We start from the raw sequence: 26,205 nt of genomic DNA on the forward strand, positions 1-26,205 counted from the left end.
GGGGTTTCTACTGTTTAGGTACATTAGGGGCTCTGCAAACGCAATGTGACGCCTGCAGACCAATCCATCTAAGTCTGCATTCCAAATGATGCTCCTTCCCTTCCGAGCCCTCCCATGCGCCCAAACGGTGGTTCCCCCCCACATATCGGGTATCAGCGTACTCAGGACAAATTGGACAACAACATTTAGGGTCCAATTTCTCCTGCTAACCTTGGAAAAATACAAAACTGGGGGCTAAAATATAATTTTTGTGGAAAAAAAAATATTTTTTATTTGCACGGCTCTGCGTTATAAACTGTAGTGAAATACTTGGGGGTTCAAAGCTCTCACAACACATCAAGATGAGTTCCTTAGGGGGTCTACTTTCCAAAATGGTGTCACTTGTGGGGGGTTTCTACTGTTTAGGTACATTAGGGGCTCTGCAAACGCAATGTGACGCCTGCAGACCATTCCATCTAAGTCTGCATTCCAAATGGCGCTCCTTCCCTTCCGAGCCCTCCCATGCGCCCAAACGGTGGTTCCCCCCCACATATGGGGTATCAGCGTACTCAGGACAAATTGGACAACAACTTTTGGGGTCCAATTTCTCCTGTTACCCTAGGGAAAATACAAAACTGGGGGCTAAAAAATAATTTTTGTGGGAAAAAAATTTTGTTTTATTTTTATGGCTCTGCATTATAAACTTCTGTGAAGCCCTTGGTGGGTCAAAGTGCTCACCACACCTCTAGATAAGTTCCTTAGGGGGTCTACTTTCCAAAATGGTGTCACTTGTGGGGGGTTTCTACTGTTTAGGTACATTAGGGGCTCTGCAAACGCAATGTGACGCCTGCAGACCATTCCATCTAAGTCTGCATTCCAAATGGCGCTCCTTCCCTTCCGAGCCCTCCCATGCGCCCAAACGGTGGTTCCCCCCCACATATGGGGTATCAGCGTACTCAGGACAAATTGGACAACAACTTTTGGGGTCCAATTTCTCCTGTTACCCTAGGGAAAATACAAAACTGGGGGCTAAAAAATAATTTTTGTGGGAAAAAAATTTTGTTTTATTTTTATGGCTCTGCATTATAAACTTCTGTGAAGCCCTTGGTGGGTCAAAGTGCTCACCACACCTCTAGATAAGTTCCTTAGGGGGTCTACTTTCCAAAATGGTGTCACTTGTGGGGGGTTTCAATGTTTAGGCACATCAGTGGCTCTCCAAACGCAACATGGCGTCCCATCTCAATTCCTGTCAATTTTGCATTGAAAAGTCAAACGGCGCTCCTTCCCTTCCGAGCTCTCCCATGCGCCCAAACAGTGGTTTACTGCCACATATGGGGTATCAGCGTACTCAGGACAAATTGGACAACAACTTTTGAGGTCCAATTTCTTCTCTTACCCTTGGAAAAATAAAAAATTGGGGGCAAAAATATAATTTTTGTGAAAAAATATGATTTTTTATTTTTACGGTTCTGCATTATAAACTTCTGTGAAGCACTTGGTGGGTCAAAGTGCTCACCACACCTCTAGATAAGTTCCTTAGGGGGTCTACTTTCCAAAATGGTGTCACTTGTGGGGGGTTTCAATGTTTAGGCACATCAGTGGCTCTCCAAACGCAACATGGCGTCCCATCTCAATTTCTGTCAATTTTGCATTGAAAAGTCAAACGGCGCTCCTTCCCTTCCGAGCTCTCCCATGCGCCCAAACAGTGGTTTACTGCCACATATGGGGTATCAGCGTACTCAGGACAAATTGGACAACAACTTTTGAGGTCCAATTTCTTCTCTTACCCTTGGAAAAATAAAAAATTGGGGGCAAAAATATAATTTTTGTGAAAAAATATGATTTTTTATTTTTACGGTTCTGCATTATAAACTTCTGTGAAGCACTTGGTGGGTCAAAGTGCTCACCACACATCCAGATAAGTTCCTTAGGGGGTCTACTTTCCAAAATGGTGTCACTTGTGGGGGGTTTCAATGTTTAGGCACATCAGGGGCTCTCCAAACGCAACATGGCGTCCCATCTCAATTCCTGTCAATTTTGCATTGAAAAGTCAAACGGCGCTCCTTCCCTTCCGAGCTCTCCCATGCACCCAAACAGTGGTTTACTGCCACATATGGGGTATCAGCGTACTCAGGACAAATTGTACAACAACTTTTGGGGTCCATTTTCTCCTGTTACCCTTGGTAAAATAAAACAAATTGGAGCTGAAGTAAATTTTTTGTGTAAAAATGTTAAATGTTCATTTTTATTTAAACATTCCAAAAATTCCTGAACCTGAAGGGTTAATAAACTTCTTGAATGTGGTTTTGAGCACCTTGAGGGGTGCAGTTTTTAGAATGGTGTCACACTTGGGCATTTTCTATCATATAGACCCCTCAAAATGACTTCAAATGAGACGTGGTCCCTAAAAAAAAATGGTGTTGTAAAAATGAGAAATTGCTGGTCAACTTTTAACCCTTATAACTCCCTAACAAAAAAAAAAATTGGTTCCAAAATTATGCTGATGTAAAGGAGACATGTGGGAAATGTTACTTATTAAGTATTTTGTGTGACATATCTCTGTGATTTAATTGCATAAAAATTCAAAGTTTGAAAATTGCGAAATTTTCAAAATTTTCGCCAAATTTCCGTTTTTTTCACAAATAAACGCAGGTACTATCAAAGAAATTTTACCACTATCATGAAGTACAATATGTCACGAGAAAACAATGTCAGAATCACCAGGATCCGTTGAAGCGTTTCGGAGTTATAACCTCATAAAGGGACAGTGGTCAGAATTGTAAAAATTGGCCTGGTCATTGACGTGCAAACCACCCTTGGGGGTAAAGGGGTTAATATACCGAGATAATGAATTTGGGGTTTTCATTAGCTGTAAGCCATAATCATCAACATTAACAGAAATAAAAACTTGAAATAGATCACTCTGTTTGTAATGTCTATGTAATATATGAGTTTCACTTTTTGTATTGACGAACTGAAATACGGTAAATTAACTTTTTGATGATATTCTATTTTTATGAGAAACACCTGTAGCTTGAGAAGCACCATCAGTACATAAAAACAGCATTAGAACCACCTTCAGAACTACCCCTTCTTTATGTGTTCTTTCTATACTGTGCCTTCTCTCTATATTGCCTTATCTCAACAGCCACCCATACACAGTAAAATGACCCCTATTGTGCAGTATGATGCCACCTATACACACTATGATGACCCATAGCCCCCTACACAGTGTATATTGTGTCCTCACAATATGTTTCTCTCATTTCGCTCCCTATACACAGCATGATGGTATGATAGTGAACATAGCTCCCCCGTTATACATTATACAGTTAGGTCCATATATATTTGGACAGAGACTACATTTTTCTAATTTTGGTTATAGACATTACCACAATGAATTTTAAACAAAACAATTCAGATGCAGTTGAAGTTCAGACTTTCAGCTTTCATTTGAGGGTATCCACATTAAAATTGGATGAAGAGTTTAGGAGTTTCAGCTCCTTAACACGTGCCACCCTGTTTTTAAAGGGACCAAAAGTAATTGGACAATTGACTCCAAGGCTATTTCATGGAAAGGTGTGGCCAATCCCTTTGTTATGTCATTCTCAATTAAGCAGATAAAAGGCCTGGAGTTGATTTGAGGTGTGGTGCTGCATTTGGAAGGTTTTGCTGTGAAGTAAACATGCGGTCAAAGGAGCTCTCCATGCAGGTGAAGCAAGCCATCCTTAAGCTGCGAAAACAGAAAAAACCCATCAGAGAAATTGCTACAATATTAGGAGTGGCAAAATCTACAGTTTGGTACATCCTGAGAAAGAAAGAAAGCACTGGTGAACTCATCAATGCAAAAAGACCTGGGCGCCCACGGAAGACAACAGTGGTGGATGATCGCAGAATTATCTCCATGGTGAAGAGAAACCCCTTCACAACAGCCAACCAAGTGAACAACACTCTCCAGGAGGTCGGCGTATCAATATCCAAATGTACCATAAAGAGAAGACTGCATGAAAGTAAATACAGAGGGTTCACTGCACGGTGCAAGCCACTCATAAGCATCAAGAATAAAAAGGCTAGACTGGACATTGCCAAAAAACATCTAAAAAAGCCAGCACAGTTCTGGAAGAACATTCTTTGGACAGATGAAACCAAGATCAACCTCTATCAGAATGATGGAAAGAGAAAAGTATGGTGAAGGCGTGGTACAGCTCATGATCCAAAGCATGCCCCATCATCTGTAAAACACGGCGGAGGCAGTGTGATGGCTTGGACATCCATGGCTGCCAGTGGCACTGGGTCACTAGTGTTTATTGATGATGTGACACAGGACAGAAACAGCCAAATGAATTCTGAGGTATTCAGAGACATACTGTGTGCTCAGATCCAGCCAAGTGCAGCAAAACTGATTGTCCATTTGTAGTATGAAACGACGACCAATGACCCAAAACTGAAAGCCAAAGCAACCCAGAAGTTTATTAAAGCAAAGAAGTGGAATATTCTTGAATGGCCAAGTCAATCACCTGATCTCAACCCAATTGAGCATGCATTTCACTTGTTAAAGACTAAACTTCAGACAGAAAGGCCCACAAACAAGCAGCAACTGAAAACCACCGCAGTGAAGGCCTGGCAGAGCATCAAAAAGGAGGAAACACAGCGTCTGGTGATGTCCATGAGTTCAAGACTTCAGGCAGTTATTGCCAACAAAGGGTTTTCAACCAAGTACTAAAAATGAACATTTTATTTAAAATTATTGAATCTGTCCAATTACTTTTGGCCCCTTTAAAAACAGGTTGGCACATGTTAAGGAGCTGAAACTTCTAAACCCTTCATCTAATTTTAATGTGGATACCCTCAAATGAAAGCTGAAAGTCTGAACTTCAACTGCATCTGAATTGTTTTGCTTAAAATTTATTGTGGTAAGGACTATAACCAAAATTAGAAAAATGATGTCTCTGTCCAAATATATATGGACCTAACTGTACATAATGCCCCTTGGCCCTCTATGTAAGTATGATTGCCCAGAGTCACCCATAAGCAATATAATGCCTACATAGCCCCATATACACAGTATGATGGCCCTTAGCCACCTACAGTATATACAGTATGACGCCATCAAAGTTTCCCCGACTCCCAAGCTGCAAGATTGAACAAAAATAAATAAATCTTCCATCACCATTGATTCCTGTCCATTTCAGCCGTGTCTCCTCATCGGGCTTGTCTAGCATTGGGCCGGTTCTGGCGGCACCATTTAATAATGTCCTCACTCTCCACTAGAGTGACGGGTCTCTCCTTATTCATGTTTGCAGGGAGAGACAGGACACTCTGAGGACAACGGCTGGTGAAAAGTCGCAGGGGACCCATTTGTCCCTAGTCTCCAATGCAGTGGCTATTAAACTATGTTTTTCTCTAAAACACCACAGCATTTCAGAGTTAAACATAGATGGCTTAAGTCGTGCAACCACGGGCTAATATATGTTGCATGTTAATAGGGCAGCATTTATCAGCTGTCAGGTTTGCTTTAATATCCCAAGTTATTCTCCCATATATTGTACATTACCTAAACCACCTTATCTATAATACTGAAGAGAAATCATGTATTATATTCCTGAACCATAATGATTTAAATGCAATTTTATTTCCTGTGGTTGGTGCATCATTAAATTAGATGTATTTAAGAAATAACATTATATGTCATTGGGTTGTCATATCTATACGCGGTGTAATGTGCGGTTGGTGAAGCTCTAAACATGTGTGACAAGCGGGCGGTGGAGCTATATGCGTGTATGAGGGGCAGGTGGTGGAACTATACATGCGTGACAAGCGGGCGGTGGAGCTATATGCATATGTGAGGGGTAGATGATAACGCTATACGTGTATGCGACAAATGGTTGGAGGAACTATACACTTTTGTGATAAGCGGGTGGTGGAGCTATGCACATGTGTGAGGGGTGGGTGGTGGAGCTTTCCATGTGTGACAAGCGAGTGGTGGAGCTATATATGTGTGTGATGGATAAGTGGTGGAGCTATACGTGTTCTGAAGAACAGTTGGAGCTATACGCATGTGAGATGATCAGGTGGTGGAGGTATACACATGTGTGACAAGCGGGTGGTGGAGCTATACGCGTGTGACAAGACAGCAGTAGAGCCATACGTGTTGCATTGTGATATATTGTTGGTGAAGCTGTACATATGAGACAAGCGGGTAGTGGAGCTATATGTGTTCTGATGTACGGCTGGTGGAGCTATACACACGTGTGACAAGCAGGTGTTGAAGCTATACACGTGTATGAGGGGTGAATGGTGGAATTATACATGTGTGACAAGCGGGTGATGGTGCTATATGCATGTGTAACGGGTGGGTGGTGGAGCTAAATGTTTTATGATGTGCGGTTGTTGGAGATATACACGTGAATCAAGTGGGTCTAGGAGCTGTACACATGAGACAAGCGGGAGGTGGAACTATACGTATGTGAGAGGATCAGGTGGAATAGTTATACATATGTGTGATGAGTGGTTGGCTAACCGATATGCACTCATGATAGATGGGTGGTGGAGCTGTAAGATTTTTTTTAATGCCTCTCTGTGGGGATTTTTGGCCCATGGGCCAGTTTAGACCTTTTGGGGTGGCTGTGTTTTCAGTGTCGATGCAACTCCTTATTACATACATTTTAGAGAAGGTCCCGGCCACTTAACTGCACGGATACAATGACTGAGTGCAGGTTTCTCTACATCTAATATATATATAATTATGTCTGTCACTAAACTCTACATACACGTAAAATCGTTGCTGTGTTGTGCTGAATGACTGTCATTCTGAAGCCTCTCCATATCCAAGGTGATGTTCTCTTCACTGAACAAGCCACCACAGATGGAGCAGATTTCCCAGAAGATAATAAGCCTCAATCTAGAGATCATCTGTTTGTTAACTGGAGAGGTGAGCAATTTTGGGATTATGCTGCATGACATGACTCGTAGGCAGTACTGATGATACATTTGGCCTATACATGTCACATGCCCATAGATTAATTTACAAGCAAGTGGCATTTTGGGCATACTTTCAGCTTGTACACATGGTAACACAAGCCCCATAACAACATCCCCAATAAAAACACTTGACACAAGAATTTTGGTTGGAAATAAAATGGCCGTGGCGTTTATTTTTGGGTTACATATAATTTTCATTAATCCAAGAAATGATCATAACCATTGAGATGTTATTAAAATTGGCTTAAATCCACACACATAACCCAATCCACCCGAAATCAACGGGCGACTTTCCCACAAATAAACGACACGACGAATAAAGATAACAAAACATAACTTCAGGGAGGGAGGGAGGGATCTTTGATCTTCTTAAGGTGACTGACAAGGAGCCGTTAAAACAGCTGATTTTTATACATAAAATCCCTCCCGCACTTTTTGCTTCAACCAATCAAAATGCGCAAAAAGTGCGGGAAACACTACCAGAAAAAAACGGATTGAACCTGCTCGTGCCTGGCACAGCTTACCAAAGGAACATAACTTAACCCTTTGAATACCATCCTTTATTTCCATCACCTATCCACACTAGAGAAAAAGGAAGGGGGGGGGAGGGGGAAGGAGAGGCTGTGTTATCATGCGACCCCCCCTGCATTCAGCAAGGGGGGGGGCGTCCATGGTAACACAAGCCCCATAACAACATCCCCAATAAAAACACTTGACACAAGAATTTTGGTTGGAAATAAAATGGCCGTGGCGTTTATTTTTGGGTTACATATAATTTTCATTAATCCAAGAAATGATCATAACCATTGAGATTTTATTAAAATTGGCTTAAATCCACACACATAACCCAATCCACCCGAAATCAATGGGCGACTTTCCCAAATGACTAGCCTTCAGAAGGCAAGGCCCCCCCAAAACGCCAAAGCCATTTTTCAATGATGGTCTGGAAATCCAAGTTCAGAACATCCAGACCAACATCGGACAAATGAACCAAATCCCTCCTATACATGCCTGGAATGACATCCTCCAAATCTACATGCCTGTAAGAAAAACCTTCAATTAGACACATAAATTTTTCCAAACTCCTATTGACTCGCTTACGAATCCTCTCCAAAAATAACATATTTGAACTGAACCATAAAAACCTTGGAACGATTTCTGAAAACACAAAGGTTGCATTAACGAATTCTGTCTTTAAAATAGATATAGCTCTTCTCATAAAAGCAATCAAATCAAGAGTGCTGATTCTACCCAAGTCATTTCCTCCCAGATGAAAAATGACCAAGTTCGGAGAAGGCCATAACTTCTTCAATCTTCGCATTTCTTAAAAAAAAAATTTCCACTGCATACCCCGCCTGCTAAACCAAAAAACTTGGAGAAAAGAAGGATTAAAAGAAAGATTCTCTGTATAAGATCTGACATTCGCCCTTTTCTCAGCCCAAAAAACATAAGAATGTCCGATGATCCACACCGACCAGATTCCTAAAAAAATGAACCAAACATTAAGAGGGATATAAGTTTGGGCGAATATATAATTTAAATCTATTTGACTCCCAGCGACCTATCTTCTTTATCATGTTGTCCTGAAGACCCGATCTAGAAGCCTCAGTTGCGGCTCCAATGCGAAAAGAATGGGATGATATCTTTAACTCCGATAACTTTAGCTCTTTTAAACATTTCTTCAGTATAAAATTGAATTGGAAACAAGTAGCAGGCTCCCCATTAAGATGAATGAAAAACGGGCCATTCATCTTAGGCCTTAATGACACCCATCTTTTCGCATTGGCTACAGGACAAATAGTATGATCTAAAATTGAGTTCAGCCGCAAGGAAGAGCCTCTACCTAATTGATCCGTTTTGGATTTACGAATAAATAGCATGACATGAGAGTCAACAATTTCTACATCTTCCATAAAAAGGCCGGACGGAACGGACTTCTTTTGGGATACCAACTCTCCAGTCCGCAATGCTGCAAAAAATGCCAAAGAGAAAGCTGTGGAAAAAAGGCATGCTTCAAAATCGTTAACACAGACCAATGAAAGACAAGAGCAGAGATTCTTAAGTAGCTGGAAAGAAATCGGGCGCCTCTCATCAGGCTTAAAATGAGCCCTCCTAAAACCTTTTAAAAATTGGCGTACATGAAAAATGTCAGACATAGGCTTAGCACCAAAAACCTTGCGAAAAAATGAAACCCCTGCAACATTTTTTGACATAGCCGAGTGAGATAAACCACTTTTTACCAAGTAATCTAAGAAAAACAGTGACATTTCAACGTTACAAACCGTATTAGGGTGATTTCTGGCTAAACAAAAATTACACCACAGATTCCATGCCGCCGAATACTCGGCCTATGTTCTATCTGCCAGAGATTTAGCAATGAAATGTGAAATCACTCCTGTATCACCTCCCAAATCCATTCTGGGTATATTGCTCTGTTCCTCTCCTCTTCCCGAACCTTGTTCTTGGCAAGAAAAAGCTGGCGGTGACAAATGGATGCGACATTATTAGTGCTCACAGAGGAAAAGGAAGCTTTTAACCAGATATTATATTCCAAACATAGAAAAACTAAATGCCTAATGATCCGGGCAGCCCAAATATTCTTTGAAGACAGAGTATTCACCGCAAAAACTAAACCTTGGTTACTAGAAGAAAATAAAATTCTTTTATTACTAAGCTGCACGCCCCAAAGCTGTAGACATAAAAATATAGCGAACAAATCCAAAACAGTCTGGTTATTTAACACTCTAAGCTGATGCCAAGACAGCGGCCACACCTCCGACGCCCAAAAAGACGAAAATGATACGCTAACACCTGAAACCCTATCCGCGAAATAAAACAATGACAACTCTTCTGAAGAAACAAATGGCGATTGCCACACCATTCTACCATTAAATTTAGACAAAAACCTCAACCAAACTTTCAAATCCTCCTTTAACGCCTTACCAAGACGGATATGAGAATGAGGAGATGTATGACCAGCAGTAGCTTCATATAATCTCCTTGAAAATACCCTGCCTATAGGAATAATTCTAAGCGCAAAATTCAAAGATCCTAGCAAGGATTGTAGTTCCTTCAGGGTAATTTTTTCCGCTGATAAACAACGAGAAACAGAAGCATAAAGTCTAGCCAATTTGTCGGCGGGTAAGGAACAAGTCATATTCACAGAATCTAAAAGAATACCTAAAAACTCTAATGATGTACAAGGAAACACTGTCTTCTCTACTGCAATGGGGACTCCAAAATGATTACAAATATTTAAAAATTTGCTCAACATAGCATTACAAACAACCGAATCAGCCGGACCAATAAATAAAAAATCGTCTAAATAATGCAACATACCGCCACCAACGAAATCTAACTCAACTACCCATTGGAGAAAAGTAGAAAAAGACTCAAAATAAAAACATGAAAGGGAAAAACCCATAGGTAGACATCTGTCAAAGAAAAATTTACCACGAAAAGAAAAACCAAGCGAACTAAAACCATTCGGATTAACTGGTAAAATTCTAAATGCCGACTTTATATCGGACTTCGCCATAAGGGCGTTACAACCAAATTTCCTTAACAAGTCCAAAGCCACATCGAACGAGGTATACTGAACAGAGCAATTCATATCAGCCACTTCATCATTTAAAGACACACCATTGGGGTACGACAAATGATGAATGAGTCTATAAGACCCAACTTCCCTTTTAGGAACTATCCCTAAAGGAGAGATCCTAAAATTTACAAACGGAGGAGAATCAAAAGGACCAGAGACCCTACCAGCCTCTAGCTCTTTTATAATCTTCTCCTCCACAATTTGAGAAAACTCAATAGCTGAAGGAAGATTGTTCAACATTTTACACCCTATACCTTTAAACGGAGGTACAAAAAAAAACCGGATGAAAAACCATTAAATAGGAGATAAATACTCTCCTGATCTGGGTACATTTCTAACCATTGTAACATTCTTTCCAGCTTCACCGGAGTCAGGGATTTTTGAAAAAGGCTCCCTGTTTCCTTGCTGATTTGATTGCATCTGCTTTTTAAAGCACTTGGACATCGGGTGAATGCCTCCGCAGAAGGAGCATTCATGCCGAAAGCGACAATTCTGGGCCCATTTACAGCTGGATTCGTTAAAGGCAAAGCACACTCCCTTCCTTACAGCCAGATTGGGGGGCTGCCTAGGGGTTTGAAATCTTTGAGGCAACATAAGGTTAACCCATAACCCGACATCTTTAGTACCCCATGCTAGGTTAGGAAACATAGACAATTTCTGCCTGAATGCTTCGTCATAAAGAAGCCAGGCCATACCCCCAAAGTTACGGTAAGCCTCAAGTATAGAATCCTGGTGCTGAAAGAGCCCAGAGCAAAGGTTGGGAAACTTCTCACCGAGAACAGCAGAATAAATTGAGAATGCTTAAATCCAATTATTAAAAGATTTAACAGGATTAACTTTTTTCTTATCATCAGAATCCTCTTTTTTCTCAAACCTATTCTGCTGTTCCCTGCCAGAAGGTAAAAGCGAAAAAATATCAATGAAAGCTCTGCTCCAAATCTGCTCCTTCACCATCGGGTTTAAATGAAAGCCCAGCGGAGAAACCTCGCACGTAAGAGATTCCTTTAAAAGAACTTCGGGCAGACCCGGTTTCAAAACTGCACTAAAACTAGCAATATTAGTATCAATGGAGGAAGATCTGGGCACAGCAGGAAAAACACTGCTGCCCAAATAATCCTCCAAGGCTTCCCTGACTAGCTCTTTCACATTAAAAGGACCGACAGATGAAGGGGCATTAAAGCTCTCACCAGCTCCACGAAGTCCAGCATCAGAACCAGCAGTGCCAGCACTCAAGCCTACTCCAGTAGGCGAATGCAGTCGGATAGGAGGGCGTCCATTATCCTGGCTTGAGGCAGATGGAGTGGAGATCCAGGACCTAGCAACGGCAGCAGCGGCAGATGAAATACTTGCGTGGAACTGCTCACCGCCCTGGAACGACGCTGATGTCTGAGGTCCCTGGACCGCTGCAGCGCTTATACGGCCACAGCGGTTAGCCGGCTCCAAGCTTCTTCTTACCGGCGCCGGGAGCACTTCCGGGTCTTCTTCCTGCGGCGCACCGGACGTGACGTCCCGCTCCGGCGCCCGCGGTTGAGGAGACAGCTGACCGCGGCGAAGATCTCGCGGCGGACTCCGAGACTTCCGCCTCGCCGCTCTCCGCCCACCGCAGCACCGAGCCCGGGAATCTTCCTGCGCAGACAAGGATGGCGGCTCCGGCGAGTAAACGACTCTCGCCCTCCGATTCCTCCGAAGGCTCCGACTTGACCTCGCCGGGGACAGCTCTGCAGGTTGTGGGGAAGGCGACAGCCTAGGAGCAAGAGAAGCCGGCACCTCATACTCAGAGGTAGGTTTTATAGCCAGGCAACTCTGCAACCATTCGGTGCCGCCCTCCGCCTCCGCCCTCCGAATCAGCTGTTGCAGGAGGTCTTCCATCAGCTGTCTTCAATCTTTGATCTTCTTAAGGTGACTGACAAGGAGCCGTTAAAACAGCTGATTTTTATACATAAAATCCCTCCCGCACTTTTTGCTTCAACCAATCAAAATGCGCAAAAAGTGCGGGAAACACTACCAGAAAAAAACGGATTGAACCTGCTCGTGCCTGGCACAGCTTACCAAAGGAACATAACAACCCTTTGAATACCATCCTTTATTTCCATCACCTATCCACACTAGTGAAAAAGGAAGGGGGGTGGGGGAAGGAGAGGCTGTGTTATCATGCGACCCCCCCTGCATTCAGCAAGGGGGGGGCGTCCATTAGTATAACCATCTATTGACTAGATTTTTCTTTATAACTGAATCCTGCAAATACTGCACAGTATATGGTTTTACAATGAGTTAGATGTATGAAAGTGTAAGGCCGGGATCACACATACGCGAGATACGGCCGAGTCTCGCAGGTGAAATCCCTCCTCTGGCGCCAGCACTCCGGAGCGGAGCGTGCAGCCGCACAGCAATACATGAAGTTGCACGCTCCGCACCGGAGTGCCGGCGCCAGAGGAGGGATTTCACATGCGAGACTTGGCCATATCTCGCATATGTGTGATTCCGGCCTAAGACCTGTTCACATGTACAGGATTTTACATAGATTTAAGCACAGAAGAACACTGAAACCTTCCACTGCATGACCCTCACGGAAGGTGTATATGATTTACAGGTGACTATCGATGTATGAAGCTCTCAATATTGTAGTCTAAGGCAGGTGAGTTTATGATCCATAGCCACAAGCACAGATGGCCTTCTCCTTCTGGAGGAGTGCTAATAAAGTGAAAAAGGATTCACAGTTCTTCCAATAGGTGCAGGCTCATTTTCTGTACTCATATTATTCATTTATGAGATATAAATTTGCCAGAAATGTCTCAGATGGTAATATCCTTATAAGTTATAATGCATCCCTTGGGAGTGATTCAATATGGCCCTCTGACTACAAAAGGTTGCACATCCCTTCTCTATGTATGAGAGCAGTGTTCCCCAATTCCGGTCCCGAAGAGCCACCAACAGGTCATGTTTTGAGGATTTCCTTAGTATTGCACAGGTCATTGAATGCTTGCCTGTCCAGGTGATGCAACTATCACCTGTGCAATACTAAGGAAATCCGAAAACATGACCTGTTGGTGGCTCTTGAGGACTGCACTTGGGGAACACTGTATTAGAGCATGCAAACACCACGCTGAAGCTGACCTGATGGCTGGATTCAGCTAGCTTCAGTTCCCCAACGCTGTCTACCATACTGAAAAGGCAAAGCAGTCTCTGCTGGTAGCATGCCGCTGGTCCAAACTGTCAATCTTCAGGTGCCTGCTGCCCCCTGAAAACCAGGAACCCTGGAGGCTGAGAAGCGTTGCATTCCTGAGAAAAGATAACAATGGTGCTAATTTTTGTGCAGATCCGTGGCACAGCAAACTGGATATCCATGGTAGATATTAAATTACTAACCATGCATGTTAGATGGCTGTCGGCTGAATGATGCTTTGGTGTTCTCTATGAGAGAACCATCGCCAAACATGTCTGGTGGCAGCTTATTCCTGGGAGACAATACTTTAAGTCCAAAATCGAACATGCCGGATCAATATTTTCCTCTACGATAAATTGTACAGGATTGCCATACACATTAGACTGTTGGGCGAACCCATTTATAAGGGTTTAGGTCTATCAGAACCATTTGGGGACACATTTCACACATAAGGCCTCTTTCACACTTCCTTTTTTTGTCATCCGTCGCAATCCGTCGTTTTGGGCAAAAAACGGATCCTGCAAATGTGCTTGCAGGATGCGTTTTTTGCCCATACACTTGCATTAGCGACGGATCTCGATGGATGGCCACACGTCGCGTCCGTCGTGCGACGGATCCGTCGTGTTTTGGCGGACACGACGGCCAAAAAAAGTTCAATGTAACTTGTTTTGTACGTCGTGTCCGCCATTTCCGACCGCACATGCGTGGCCGGAATTCCGCCCCCTCCTCCCCGGGACATAAACTGGGCAGCGGATGCGTTGAAAAACTGCATCCGCTGCCCACGTCATGCATAATTTTCACAACGCCCATCGGTACGTCGGCCTAAGATAAGCAGAGAACTTCTCTCAATTAACAATTGACATGGCTGCAGACAAGGGATTTAGGGAATGTATATAACAAATGTATACATTTGTATACATCTCTCCATACATAGGATTACACAGTGGTCAAGAAGATATCTGGAGAGGGTGTGACATCCAGCAACTATCCTAATATATTAGGAGAAGGGTGCAAAACCCAGAGTTCGATCACAGATCCTCCTCCTCACTTACTGATCCATGATAAGAACAAAGAGCAGAAGATCCTAGATCTCACCAACAAGATCATTGAGCTCCTGACTGGAGAGGTGAGCGCTGCTGGGAATAATAGAACATTATACAGTAACACAATGGTTAATGTGTCTGCATGATGACTGTATCATTATGTGTCAGGTTCCTATAAGATGTCAGGATGTTTCTGTCCATTTCTCCATGGAGGAGTGGGACTATATAGAAGAGCACAAGAAAAAGTACAGGAACATCATGATGGAGAACCACCAGAACCTCACATCACTAAGTAAGGAGAGACACTTTTTTGTTTGTAAAAGTGATCAGTTTAAATGTCACCTAAATACTTTAATCCTCATGTGTTTTCTAAAGGTAGCTTAACTAATAGAAGCATGTCAGAGGGATGTCCCAGCTCCACATTTGCACAGGATTGTCCACTGAATAGTCAGGTAGGTCTTTACTTTTGGCTCTAAAGGTCTTTCTATGAGCTAAAGTTTTGTAACAGATACAGATTTCAAGATATGACTTGAGGCTATGTATAAAATCATTATAGAGAAAAAGAAAATGATGAACAGCTTCACAGGAGCGCCAAGCTGGTGTTAGGGGTGGTTAAAACGGAAGATACGCTGCAGCTCCAGCCGGATGCCTCGCAAGAGGATCAAACAAGAAGGGACAAAAAAAAAACGGTCATAGGAGCGCATGCGAGACGGTCAGTTGATATAAAATCTTTATTAGTTTCCACAACGTGTTTCAACGGAATAGATCCGTCTTCCTCAGGTGGCAGATATAGGTAGAGTGGGGTGGGAAAAGTATATAAAGGGAAGGCGGCCTATGAACAATCAGAAACAATTCCACAGACCACCCACATAGTTAAAAGGGCCAATCAAGGCTTCACTACGGCAATGTAACAGGGATGATGCAAAATAAAACACATCATTTAAAAACAATCTAAAATTAAAAGACAAATAAGAACAGTGCACATAAAATATACACATAATTAATATATGAATAGCAGCATGCATATATTATGTAATTTTCTCAAAAGTGAGGTTTAACCCTTCAGGGGTCAGTGTGCCAACCTTAAAAATTCAGAAACTCTCGCTTCTTATTAGATTATTAAACCGGTCAGGCCAGTCATCTGGAATCTGGTCGATAACAGTAAGTTTTAGTGTATTCAAATTCTTTTGATGATGCACTAAAGAAAAGTGTTTAGAAAGACTATGTAGCATGAACCCATTACGGATGTTTTGACGGTGCTTGTTGAGTCTAGCATGCATTGTCTGTATCGTCCGACCAATGTACTGCAAACCACAACCACACTCAATTAAATAAATGAGGTAGCAGGATTGGCAGTTAACATGGCAGTTGATTTTGAAGCTGGCACCTGTAGAACGGGACTTGAATTCCAGTGTCCTGTGTGGTTTGTGGGTTCATGCTACATAGTCTTTCTAAACACTTTTCTTTAGTGCATCAAAAGAATTGGAATACATTAAAACTTGTTGTTATCGACCAGATTCCAGATGATTGGCCATACCGGTATAATAATCTAATAAGAAAGGAAAGTTTCTGGATTTTTAACCCCTTCATGACCTTGGGATTTTTTGTTTTTCCGTGTTCGTTTTTCGCTCCCCTCCTTCCCAGAGCCATAACTTTTTTATTTTCCCGTCAATTTGGCCATGTGAGGGCTTATTTTTTGCAGGACGAGCTGTACTTTTGAACGACATCATTGGTTTTAGCATGTCGTGTACTAGAAAACGGGAAAAAAATTCCAAGTGCGGTGAAATTGCAAAAAAAGTGCAGTCCCACACTTGTTTTTGTTTGGCTTTTTTGCTAGGTTCACTAAATGCTAAAACTGACTTGACATTATGATTCTCCAGGTCAGTACGAGTTCATAGACACCTAACATGACTAGGTTATTTTTTACCTAAGTGGTGAAAAAAAAATTCCAAACTTTGCTAAAAAAAAAAAAAAAATTGTGCCATTTTCCGATACTCATAGCGTCTCCATTTTTCGTGATCTGGGGTCGGTTGAGGGCTTATATCTTGCGTGCCGAGATGACGTTTTTAATGATAGCAATTTGGTGCAGATACGTTCTTTTGATCGCCCGTTATTGCATTTTAATGCAATGTCGCGGCGACCAAAAAAACGTAATTCTGGCGTTTTGAATTTTTTTCCCGCTACGCTGTTTAGCGATCAGGTTAATGCTTTTTTTTAGTTGATAGATCGGGCGATTCTGAGCGCGGCGATACCAAATATGCGTAGATTTTATATTTTTTTTATTGATTTATTTTGATTGGGGCGAAAGGGGGGTGATTTAAACTTTTATATTTTTTTAATTTTTTTAACATTTTTTTCAACTTTTTTTTTTTTACTTTTGCCATGCTTCAATAGCCTCCATGGGAGGCTAGAAGCAGGCACAACGCGATCGGCTCTGCTACATAGCAGCGATCTGCTGATCGCTGCTATGTAGCAGAAATGGAGGTGTGCTGTGAGCGCCGACCACAGGGTGGCGCTCACAGCCACCGGCGATCAGTAACCATAAAGGTCTCAAGGACTTCTATGGTTACAATGGAGACGCATCGCCGACCCCCGATCATGTGACGGGGGTCGGCGATGACGTAATTTCCGGCCGCCCGGCCGGAAGCGGTAGTTAAATGCCGCTGTCTGCGTTTGACAGCGGCATTTAACTAGTTAATAGGTGCGGGCAGATCGCGATTCTGCCCGCGCCTATTACGGGCACATGTCAGCTGTTCAAACAGCTGACATGTCCCGGCTTTGGTGCGGGCTCACCGCCGGAGCCCGCATCAAAGCAGGGGATCTGACCTCGGACGTACTATCCCGTCCAAGGTCAGAAAGGGGTTAAGGTTGGCACACTGGCCCCTGAAGGGTTAAACCTCACTATTGAGAAAATTACATAATATATGCATGCTGCTATTCATATATTAATTATGTGTATATTTTATGTGTACTGTTCTTCTTTGTCTTTTAATTAATTTTAGATTGGTTTTAAATTACTGTATATACTCGAGTATAAGCCGAGATTTTCAGCCCATTTTTTGGGGCTGAAAGTCCCCCTCTCGGCTTATACTCGAGTCATACCCAGGGGTCGGCAGGGGAGGGGGAGCGGGGGCTGTCTAATTATACTCACCTGCTCCTGGCGCGGTCCCTGCACATCCCTGGCTTCCCGGCACCCCAGCTTCTTCCTGTACTGAGCGGTCACATGGTACCGCTCATTACAGTAATGAATATGCGGCTCCACCTCCCATAGGGAGATATGGAGCTTCTTATGGGGCCATAACGTTTGTGCAGCACTATATGGGGAAAGTGTCTGTATGGAGCATCTTATGGGGCCATAACGTTTGTGCAGCACTATAATGGGACAAGTGTCTGTATAGAGCATCTTATGGGGCCATAACGTTTCTGCAGCACTATAATGGGAAAAGTGTCTGTATAGAGCATCTGTATGGGGCCATAACGTTTATGCAGCACTATATGGGGCAAGTGTCTTTATAGGGCCATAATCAGCGTTTGCAAAGCATTATATGGGGCAAATATCTTTATGGAGCATCTTATGGGGCCATAATCAACATTTGTGCAGCATTATATTGGGCAAATGTGTCTATGGAGCATCTTATGGGGCCATTATTAACCTTTATGCAGGATTATATGGGGCATATTTTAATATGGAGCATCTTATGGGGCCATCATAAACTTTATGGAGCATTATATGGGGCTCCTGATTCAATATGGATATTCAAAAACACTTAACCTACTGATGTCTCAATTAATTTTACTTTTATTGGTATCTATTTTTACTTTTGACATTTACCGGTAGCCCCTGCATTTCCCACCCTATAGGCTTATACTCGAGTCATTAAGTTTTCCCAGTTTTTTGTGGCAAAATTAGGAGCTTATACTCAGGTCGGTTTATACTCGAGTATATACAGTATGTGTTTTATGTTGTATCATCCCTGTTATATTCCTTTATTGGAGCCTTGATTGGCCCGTTTTAACTATGTGGGCAGTCTGTGGAATTGTGTCTGTTTCTTCATAGGCTGCCGTCCCTTTATATACTTTTCCCACCCCACTCTACCTATAACTGCCACCTGAGGAAGATGGAGCTATTCTGTTGAAGCGTGTTGTGGAAACTAATAAATGAAGATTTTTATATCAACTCACGGTCTAAGCATGCGCTCCTATGACAGGGTTTTTGTCCCTTCATCATGACTGCTTGAGGCTTAATTTGTAGATGAAAAGCATTCTATATTCCCAATGCAGCATTAAGAAGTCTAAGGGTACCGTCACACAGTGAAATTTTGATCGCTACGATGGCACGATTCGTGACGTTCGAGCGATATATCTGTGACGTTCGAGCGATATCGCAATGTCTGACACGCTCCTGCGATCAGGGACCCCGCTGAGAATCGTACGTCGTAGCAGATCGTTTGAAACTTTCTTTCGTCGTCTAGTGTCCCGCTGTGGCGGCATGATTGCATGGTGTAACATATATCGTATACGATGTGCGCATAGTAACCAACGGCTTCTACATCGCACATACGTCATGAAATTATCGCTCCAGCGTCGTAGATTGCAAAGTGTGACAGCAGTCTACGACGCTGGAGCGATATTGTTACGACGCTGGAGCGTCACGGATCGTACCGTCGTAGCGATGAAAATTGCACTGTGTGACGGTACCCTAAGAGCGTGTGCCCACTATCCGGAATTAGCAGTGCTTTGGAGGCAGCGTATGATCGCTGCGTCCAAAGCGCTGCCTTCTATTGAACGCAGGTAAATACGCATGTGTTCACTGAACCATGTGGATTTACTATTTGATTGATGTAATTTCTGTTGCGGAGACTAGCGTCTAAACAAGAGAAATTGATATGCTGCGATCTGGAAAGACGCGCCGCATGTCGGTGTCCGTGAGTGATACGCAGGCAACTATGGACACATAGTGGACATGAGATTTGTAGAACTCCCATGTCCACTATGCTGTCACAACTAGTCTTTGCGGGTTTGATGCTGCATAACTACGCTGCGTCAAACGTGCATCAATTCCTGAATGTGGGCACATACCCTTAAGGCTTCTTGGCTGTCAGGTGAATGGTATATTAGGCTACCTGTCAGTAAAACACTAACAGATTGGATAATGTACTGCACTCTATAGGTAGTGCAATGTCATCAGTGGATGTCATGTTCAAGTCCCTTTGTGGGATTGATATAATTATTTTAACCCCTTTACCCCCAAGGGTGGTTTGCACGTTAATGACCGGGCCAATTTTTACAATTCTGACCACTGACCCTTTATGAGGTTATAACTCTGGAACGCTTCAACGGATCCCAGTGAATCTGACATTGTTTTCTCGTGACATATTGTACTTCATGACAATGGTAAAAATTCTTTGATAGTACCTGCGTTTATTTGTGAAAAAAACGGAAATTTGGCGAAAATTATGAAAATTTCGCAATTTTCCAACTTTGAATTTTTATGCAATTAAATCACAGAGATATGTCACACAAAATACTTAATAAGTAACATTTCCCACATGTCTACTTTACATCAGCACAATTTTGGAACCAAAATTTTTTTTTGTTAGGGAGTTATAAGGGTGAAAAGTTGACCAGCAATTTCTCATTTCTACAACACCATTTTTTTTTAGGGACCACATCTCATTTGAAGTCATTTTGAGGGGTCTATATGATAGAAAATACCCAAGTGTGACACCATTCTAAAAACTACACCCCTCAAGGTGCTTAAAACCACATTCAAGAAGTTTATTAACCCTTCTGGTGCTTCACAGGAATTTTTTGAATGTTTAAATAAAAATGAACATTTAACTTTTTTTCACAAAAAATTTAATTCAGCTCCAATTTGTTTTATTTTACCAAGGGTAACAGGAGAAAATGGACCGCAATCATTGTTGTACAATTTGTCCTGAGTACGCCAATACCCCACATGTGGGGGTAAACCACTGTTTGGGCGCATGGCACAGCTCGGAAGCGAAGGAGCGCCATTTGACTTTTCAATGCAAAATTGACTGGAATTGAGATGGGACGCCATGTTTCGTTTGGAGAGCCCCTGATGTGCCTAAACATTGAAACCCCCCACAAGTGACACCATTTTGGAAAGTAGACCCCCTAAGGAACTTATCTAGAGGTGTGGTGAGCTCTTTCACCCACCAAGTGCTTCACAGAAGTTTATAATGTAGAACCGTAAAAATAAAAAATCATATTTTTTCACAAAAATTATATTTTCGCCCCCAATTTTTTATTTTTCCAAGGGTAAGAGAAGAAATTGGACCCCAATAGTTGTTGTACAATTTGTCCTAAGTAAGCTGATATCCCATATGTGGGGGTAAACCACTGTTTGGGCGGATGGGAGAGCTCGGAAGGGAAGGAGCGCCGTTTGACTTTTCAATGCAAAATTGACAGGAATTGAGATGGGATGCCATGTTGCGTTTGGAAAGCCACTGATGTGCCTAAACATTGAAACCCCCCACAAGTGACACCATTTTGGAAAGTAGACCCCCTAAGGAACTTATCTAGATGTGTGGTGAGCGCTTTGACCCACCAAGGGCTTCACAGAGGTTTATAATGGAGAGCCGTAAAAATAAAACAAAAATTTTTTCCCACAAAAATTATTTTTTAGCCCCCAGTTTTGTATTTTCCCGAGGGTAACAGGAGAAATTGGACCCAAAAATGTGTTGTCCAATTTGTCCTGAGTGCGCTGATACCCCATATGTGGGCGGAAACCACTGTTTGGGCGCATGGGAGGGCTCGGAAGGGAAGGAGTGCCATTAGAATGCAGACTTAGATGGAATGGTCTGCAGGCGTCACATTGCGTTTGCAGAGCCCCTAATGTACCTAAACAGTAGAAACCCCCCACAAGTGACCCCATATTGGAAACTAGACCCCCCCGGGAACTTATCTAGATGTGTTGTGAGAACTTTGAACCCCAAGTGTTTCACTACAGTTTATAACGCAGAGCCGTAAAAATAAAAAATCTTTTTTTTCCCACAAAAATTATTTTTTAGCCCCCAGTTTTGTATTTTCCCAAGGGTAACAGGAGAAATTGGACCCCAACAGTTGTTGTCCTATTTGTCCTGAGTACGCTGATACCCCATATGTTGGGGTAAACCCCTGTTTGGGCACACGGGTGAGCTCGGAAGGAAAGAAGCACTGTTTTACTTTTTCAACGCAGAATTGGCTGGAATTGAGATCGGACGCCATGTCGCTTTTGGAGAGCCCCTGATGTGCCTAAACAGTGGAAACCCCCCAATTATAACTGAAACCCTAATCCAAACACTCCCCTAACCCTAATTCCAACGGTAACCCTAACCACACCTCTAACCCTGACACACCCCTAACCCTAATCCCAACCCTATTCCCAACTGTAAATGTAATCTAAACCCTAACTGTAACTTTAGCCCCAACCCTAACTGTAGCCCTAACCCTAGCCCTAACCCTAGCCCGAACCCTAGCCCCAACCCTAACCCTAGCCCTAGCCCTAACCCTAGCCCTAGCCCTAACCCTAACCCTAGCCCTAACCCTAGCCCTAACCCTAGCCCTAGCCCTAGCCCTAACCCTAACCCTAGCCCTAACCCTAGCCCTAACCCTAACCCTAGCCCTAACCCTAGCCCTAACCCTAGCCCTAATGGGAAAATGGAAATAAATACATTTTTTTATTTTTCCCTAACTAAGGGGGTGATGAAGGGGGGTTTGATTTACTTTTATAGCGGGTTTTTTAGCGGATTTTTATGATTGGCAGCCGTCACACACTGAAAGACGCTTTTTATTGCAAAAAATATTTTTTGCGTTACCACATTTTGAGAGCTATAATTTTTCCATATTTTGGTCCACACAGTCATGTGAGGTCTTGTTTTTTGCGCGACGAGTTAACGTTTTTATTGGTAACATTTTCGGGCACGTGACATTTTTTGATCGCTTTTTATTCCGATTTTTGTGAGACAGAATGACCAAAAACCAGCTATTCATGAATTTCTTTTGGGGGAGGCGTTTATACCGTTCCGCGTTTGGTAAAATTGATAAAGCAGTTTTATTCTTCGGGTCAGTACGATTACAGCGACATCTCATTTATATCATTTTTTTATGTTTTGGCGCTTTTATACGATAAAAACTATTTTATAGAAAAAATAATTATTTTGGCATCGCTTTATTCTCAGGACTATAACTTTTTCATTTTTTTGCTGATGATGCTGTATGGTGGCTCGTTTTTTGCGGGACAAGATGACGCTTTCAGCGGTACCATGGTTATTTATATCTGTCTTTTTGATCACGTGTTATTCCACTTTTTGTTCGGCGGTATGATAATAAAGCGTCGTTTTTTGCCTCGTTTTTTTTTTTTTTTTCTTACGGTGTTTACTGAAGGGGTTAACTAGTGTGCCAGTTTTATAGGGCGAGTCGATACGGATGCGGCGATACTAAATATGTGTACTTTTATTGTTTTTTTTGTTTTTTTATTTAGATGAAGAAATGTATTTATGGGAATATTTTTTTTTTTTTTTCATTATTTAGGAATATTTTTTTTTTATTTTTTTTAAACATTTGGAAATTTTTTTTTTAACTTTTTTACTTTGTCCCAGGGGGGGACATCACAGATCAGTGATCTGACAGTTTGCACAGCACTCTGTCAGATCACTGATCTGACATGCAGCAGTGCAGGCTTCACAGTGCCTGCTCTGAGCAGGCTCTGTGAAGCCACCTCCCTCCCTGCAGGACCCGGATCCGCGGCCATCTTGGATCCGGGACCTGGAGCAGGGAGGGAGGGCGGCAAGACCCTCGCAGCAACGCGATTACATCGCGTTGCTGCGGGGGTCTCAGGGAAGCCCGCAGGGAGCCCCCTCCCTGCGCGGTGCTTCCCTGCACCGCCGGCACATCGCGATCATCTTTGATCGCGGTGTGCCGGGGGTTAATGTGCCGGGGGCGGTCCGTGACCGCTCCTGGCACATAGTGCCGGATGTCAGCTGCGATAGGCAGCTGACACCCGGCCGCGATCGGCGCCGCTCCCCCCGTGAGCGCTGCCGATCGCATATGACGTACTATTGCGTCCTTGGGAAGTAGGGCCCACCCCCCATGGACGCAATAGTACGTCTGATGGCAGAAAGGGGTTAAAATAAAATGATAAAAAATCCTTATGTATCCTTAACCTCTTTCTGGCATTGAACGTACTATTCCGTCCATGTGACCTGGTCACGGACCACCCCCCGTACTTTAACCCCCGCCACACTGCAATCAAACATGATCTCAGCTTTCCGGAGCGGGGTCCCGATCTCTGCCATGGAGAACCAATGTCGTCATGATGACATCCGGGTCTCCACAGCTGAGAGACTTACTGTCATGCGCAGTAATGATCAGGAAGTCTCTCAGGTCAGTGTGCAGTATCTGCAACGCTGACAGTTTCTATAGCATGCAGATGCTGCTTCATCTGCATGCTATAGAAGCGATCAGCCTGCACAAAATGAGTGTCCCATAGTGGAACAAAGTGTAAAAGTAACAATTAATTTAAACAAAAAATGTTTAATAATTGTAAAAATATTTTAAAAAATAATAAGAAATAATAATAAAAAATCTATATTCAATCAATAAATATTTGAATTAAAAATAAAAATCTAAACAATAAAAGTACACATGTTTAGTATCGCCACGTCCATAACGACCCAACTTATAAAACTGTCCCACTAGTTAACCCCTTTAGTGAACACTGTTAAAAAAAAAAGACAAAAAAACAATGCTTTATTATTATTATTTATTATTATAGCGCCATTTTTTCCATGGCGCTTTACATGTGAGGAGGGGTATACATAATAAAAACAAGTACAATAATCTTGAACAATACAGGTCACAACTGGTACAGTAGGAGAGAGGACCCTGCCCGCGAAGGCTCACAATCTACAAGGGATGGGTGAGGATACAGTAGGTGAGGGTAGAGCTGGTCATGCAATGGTTTGGTCGATCGGTGGATAGGGTATGTGCCCACGATGCAGATTTAGTGCAGAATTAGTGCGGATCTGCAGCGTTTTTTTCTGCAGCAGAAACGCTGCAGAACTGCACTGTGATTTACAGTACAATGTAAATCAATGTGAAAAAAAGCTGTGCACATGGCGCAGAAAAATCCGCACAGAAACGCTGCAGATTTCGAAGAAGTGCATGTCACTTCTTTTGTGCAGTTCTGCAGCGTTTCTGCACCCCTCCATTAATAGAAATCCGCAGTGGTAAAATCTGAACAAAAACTAGACAAAATCCACATCAATTCCACACAAAAAACACACTAAAACCGCATAAAAACCGCAGCAAATCCGCAGCTGTGGATTCTGCCAGGAGATGCAGATTTAGTGCAGAAAATTCTGCACCACATTTCCTACATGTGTACATAGCCTTATTGCAGGTTATAGGCTTGTCAGAAGAGGTAGGTCTTCAGGTTCTTTTTGAAGGTTTCGATGGTAGGTGAGAGTCTGATATGTTGGGGTAGAGGGTTCCAGAGTAGGGGTGATGCGCAGGAGAAATTTTGTATGCGATTGTGGGAAGAGGAGATAACAGGGGAGTAGAGAAGGAGATCTTGTGAGGATCGGAGGTTGCGTGCAGGAAAGTACCGGGAGACGAGGTCACAGATGTATAGAGGAGACAGGTTGTGGATGGCTTTGTATGTCATGGTTAGGCTTTTGTACTGGAGTCTCTGGGTAATGGGGAGCCAGTGATTGACAGAGGGGAGAGGCCGGGGAATAGCAGGGAGACAGGTGGATTAGTCGGGCAGCAGAGTTTAGAATAGATTGGAGGGGTGCGAGAGCGTGAGGCTGCCGTCACCCTAGCAGTATTTGGTCAGTATTTTACATCAGTATTTGTAGCCAAAACCAGGAGTGGGTGATAAATGCAGAAGTGATGCATATGTTTCTATTATACTTTTCCTCTATTTGTTCCACTCCTGGTTTTGGCTTACAAATACTGATGTAAAATACTGACCAAATACTGCTAGTGTGACGGCAGCCTGAGAGGGGAGGCCACAGAGCAGGAGGTTACAGTAGTCGAGGCGGGAGATGAAGAGGGCATGGACTAGGGTTTTTGCAGATTCTTGGTTTAGGAATGTACGGATCCGTGAAATATTTTTGAGTTGAAGGCGGCAGGAAGTGGAAAGGGCTTGGATATGCGGTTTGAAGGAGAGATCAGTGTCAAGGATTACCCCGAGACAGCAAGCTTGTGGGACTGGGGAGAGTGGGCAGCCATTTACTGTAATGGATAGGTTCGTTGGGGGGGTGGCGTGAGATGGGGGAAAGACAATTAATTCTGTTTTGTCCATGTTAAATTTTTGAAATCTAGCGGAGAAGAAGGATGAAATAGCGCACAGACATTGAGGAATTCTGGTTAGTAGGGTGGTGATATCTGGTCCAGAGATGTAGATCTTTGTGTCATCAGCATAGAGA

The 26,205-nt window shown here is 42.9% G+C and overlaps 1 protein-coding gene across 3 annotated transcripts in view; it reads left to right on the top strand.

Moving 5' to 3' along the window:
* The window catches only part of LOC138665371 (oocyte zinc finger protein XlCOF7.1-like), a 117,513-nt gene that overhangs the window by 56,864 nt on the left and 34,444 nt on the right, over nt 1–26,205 (top strand). For 2 of the 3 annotated variants that reach the window (XM_069752796.1, XM_069752797.1), the window contains exons 2-5: nt 6,812–6,910; nt 14,659–14,850; nt 14,936–15,059; nt 15,143–15,219. In XM_069752796.1, coding sequence (XP_069608897.1) covers nt 6,815–6,910; nt 14,659–14,850; nt 14,936–15,059; nt 15,143–15,219 — 489 coding nt within the window. In that variant the 5' untranslated portion in view covers nt 6,812–6,814. The remainder of the gene's footprint in view (nt 1–6,811; nt 6,911–14,658; nt 14,851–14,935; nt 15,060–15,142; nt 15,220–26,205) is intronic. The other variant, XM_069752798.1, reaches the window with a different exon arrangement.

Source organism: Ranitomeya imitator, chromosome 2, assembly GCF_032444005.1.
Source record: "Ranitomeya imitator isolate aRanImi1 chromosome 2, aRanImi1.pri, whole genome shotgun sequence".
In the NCBI taxonomy this organism is placed as follows: Eukaryota; Metazoa; Chordata; class Amphibia; order Anura; family Dendrobatidae; genus Ranitomeya; species Ranitomeya imitator.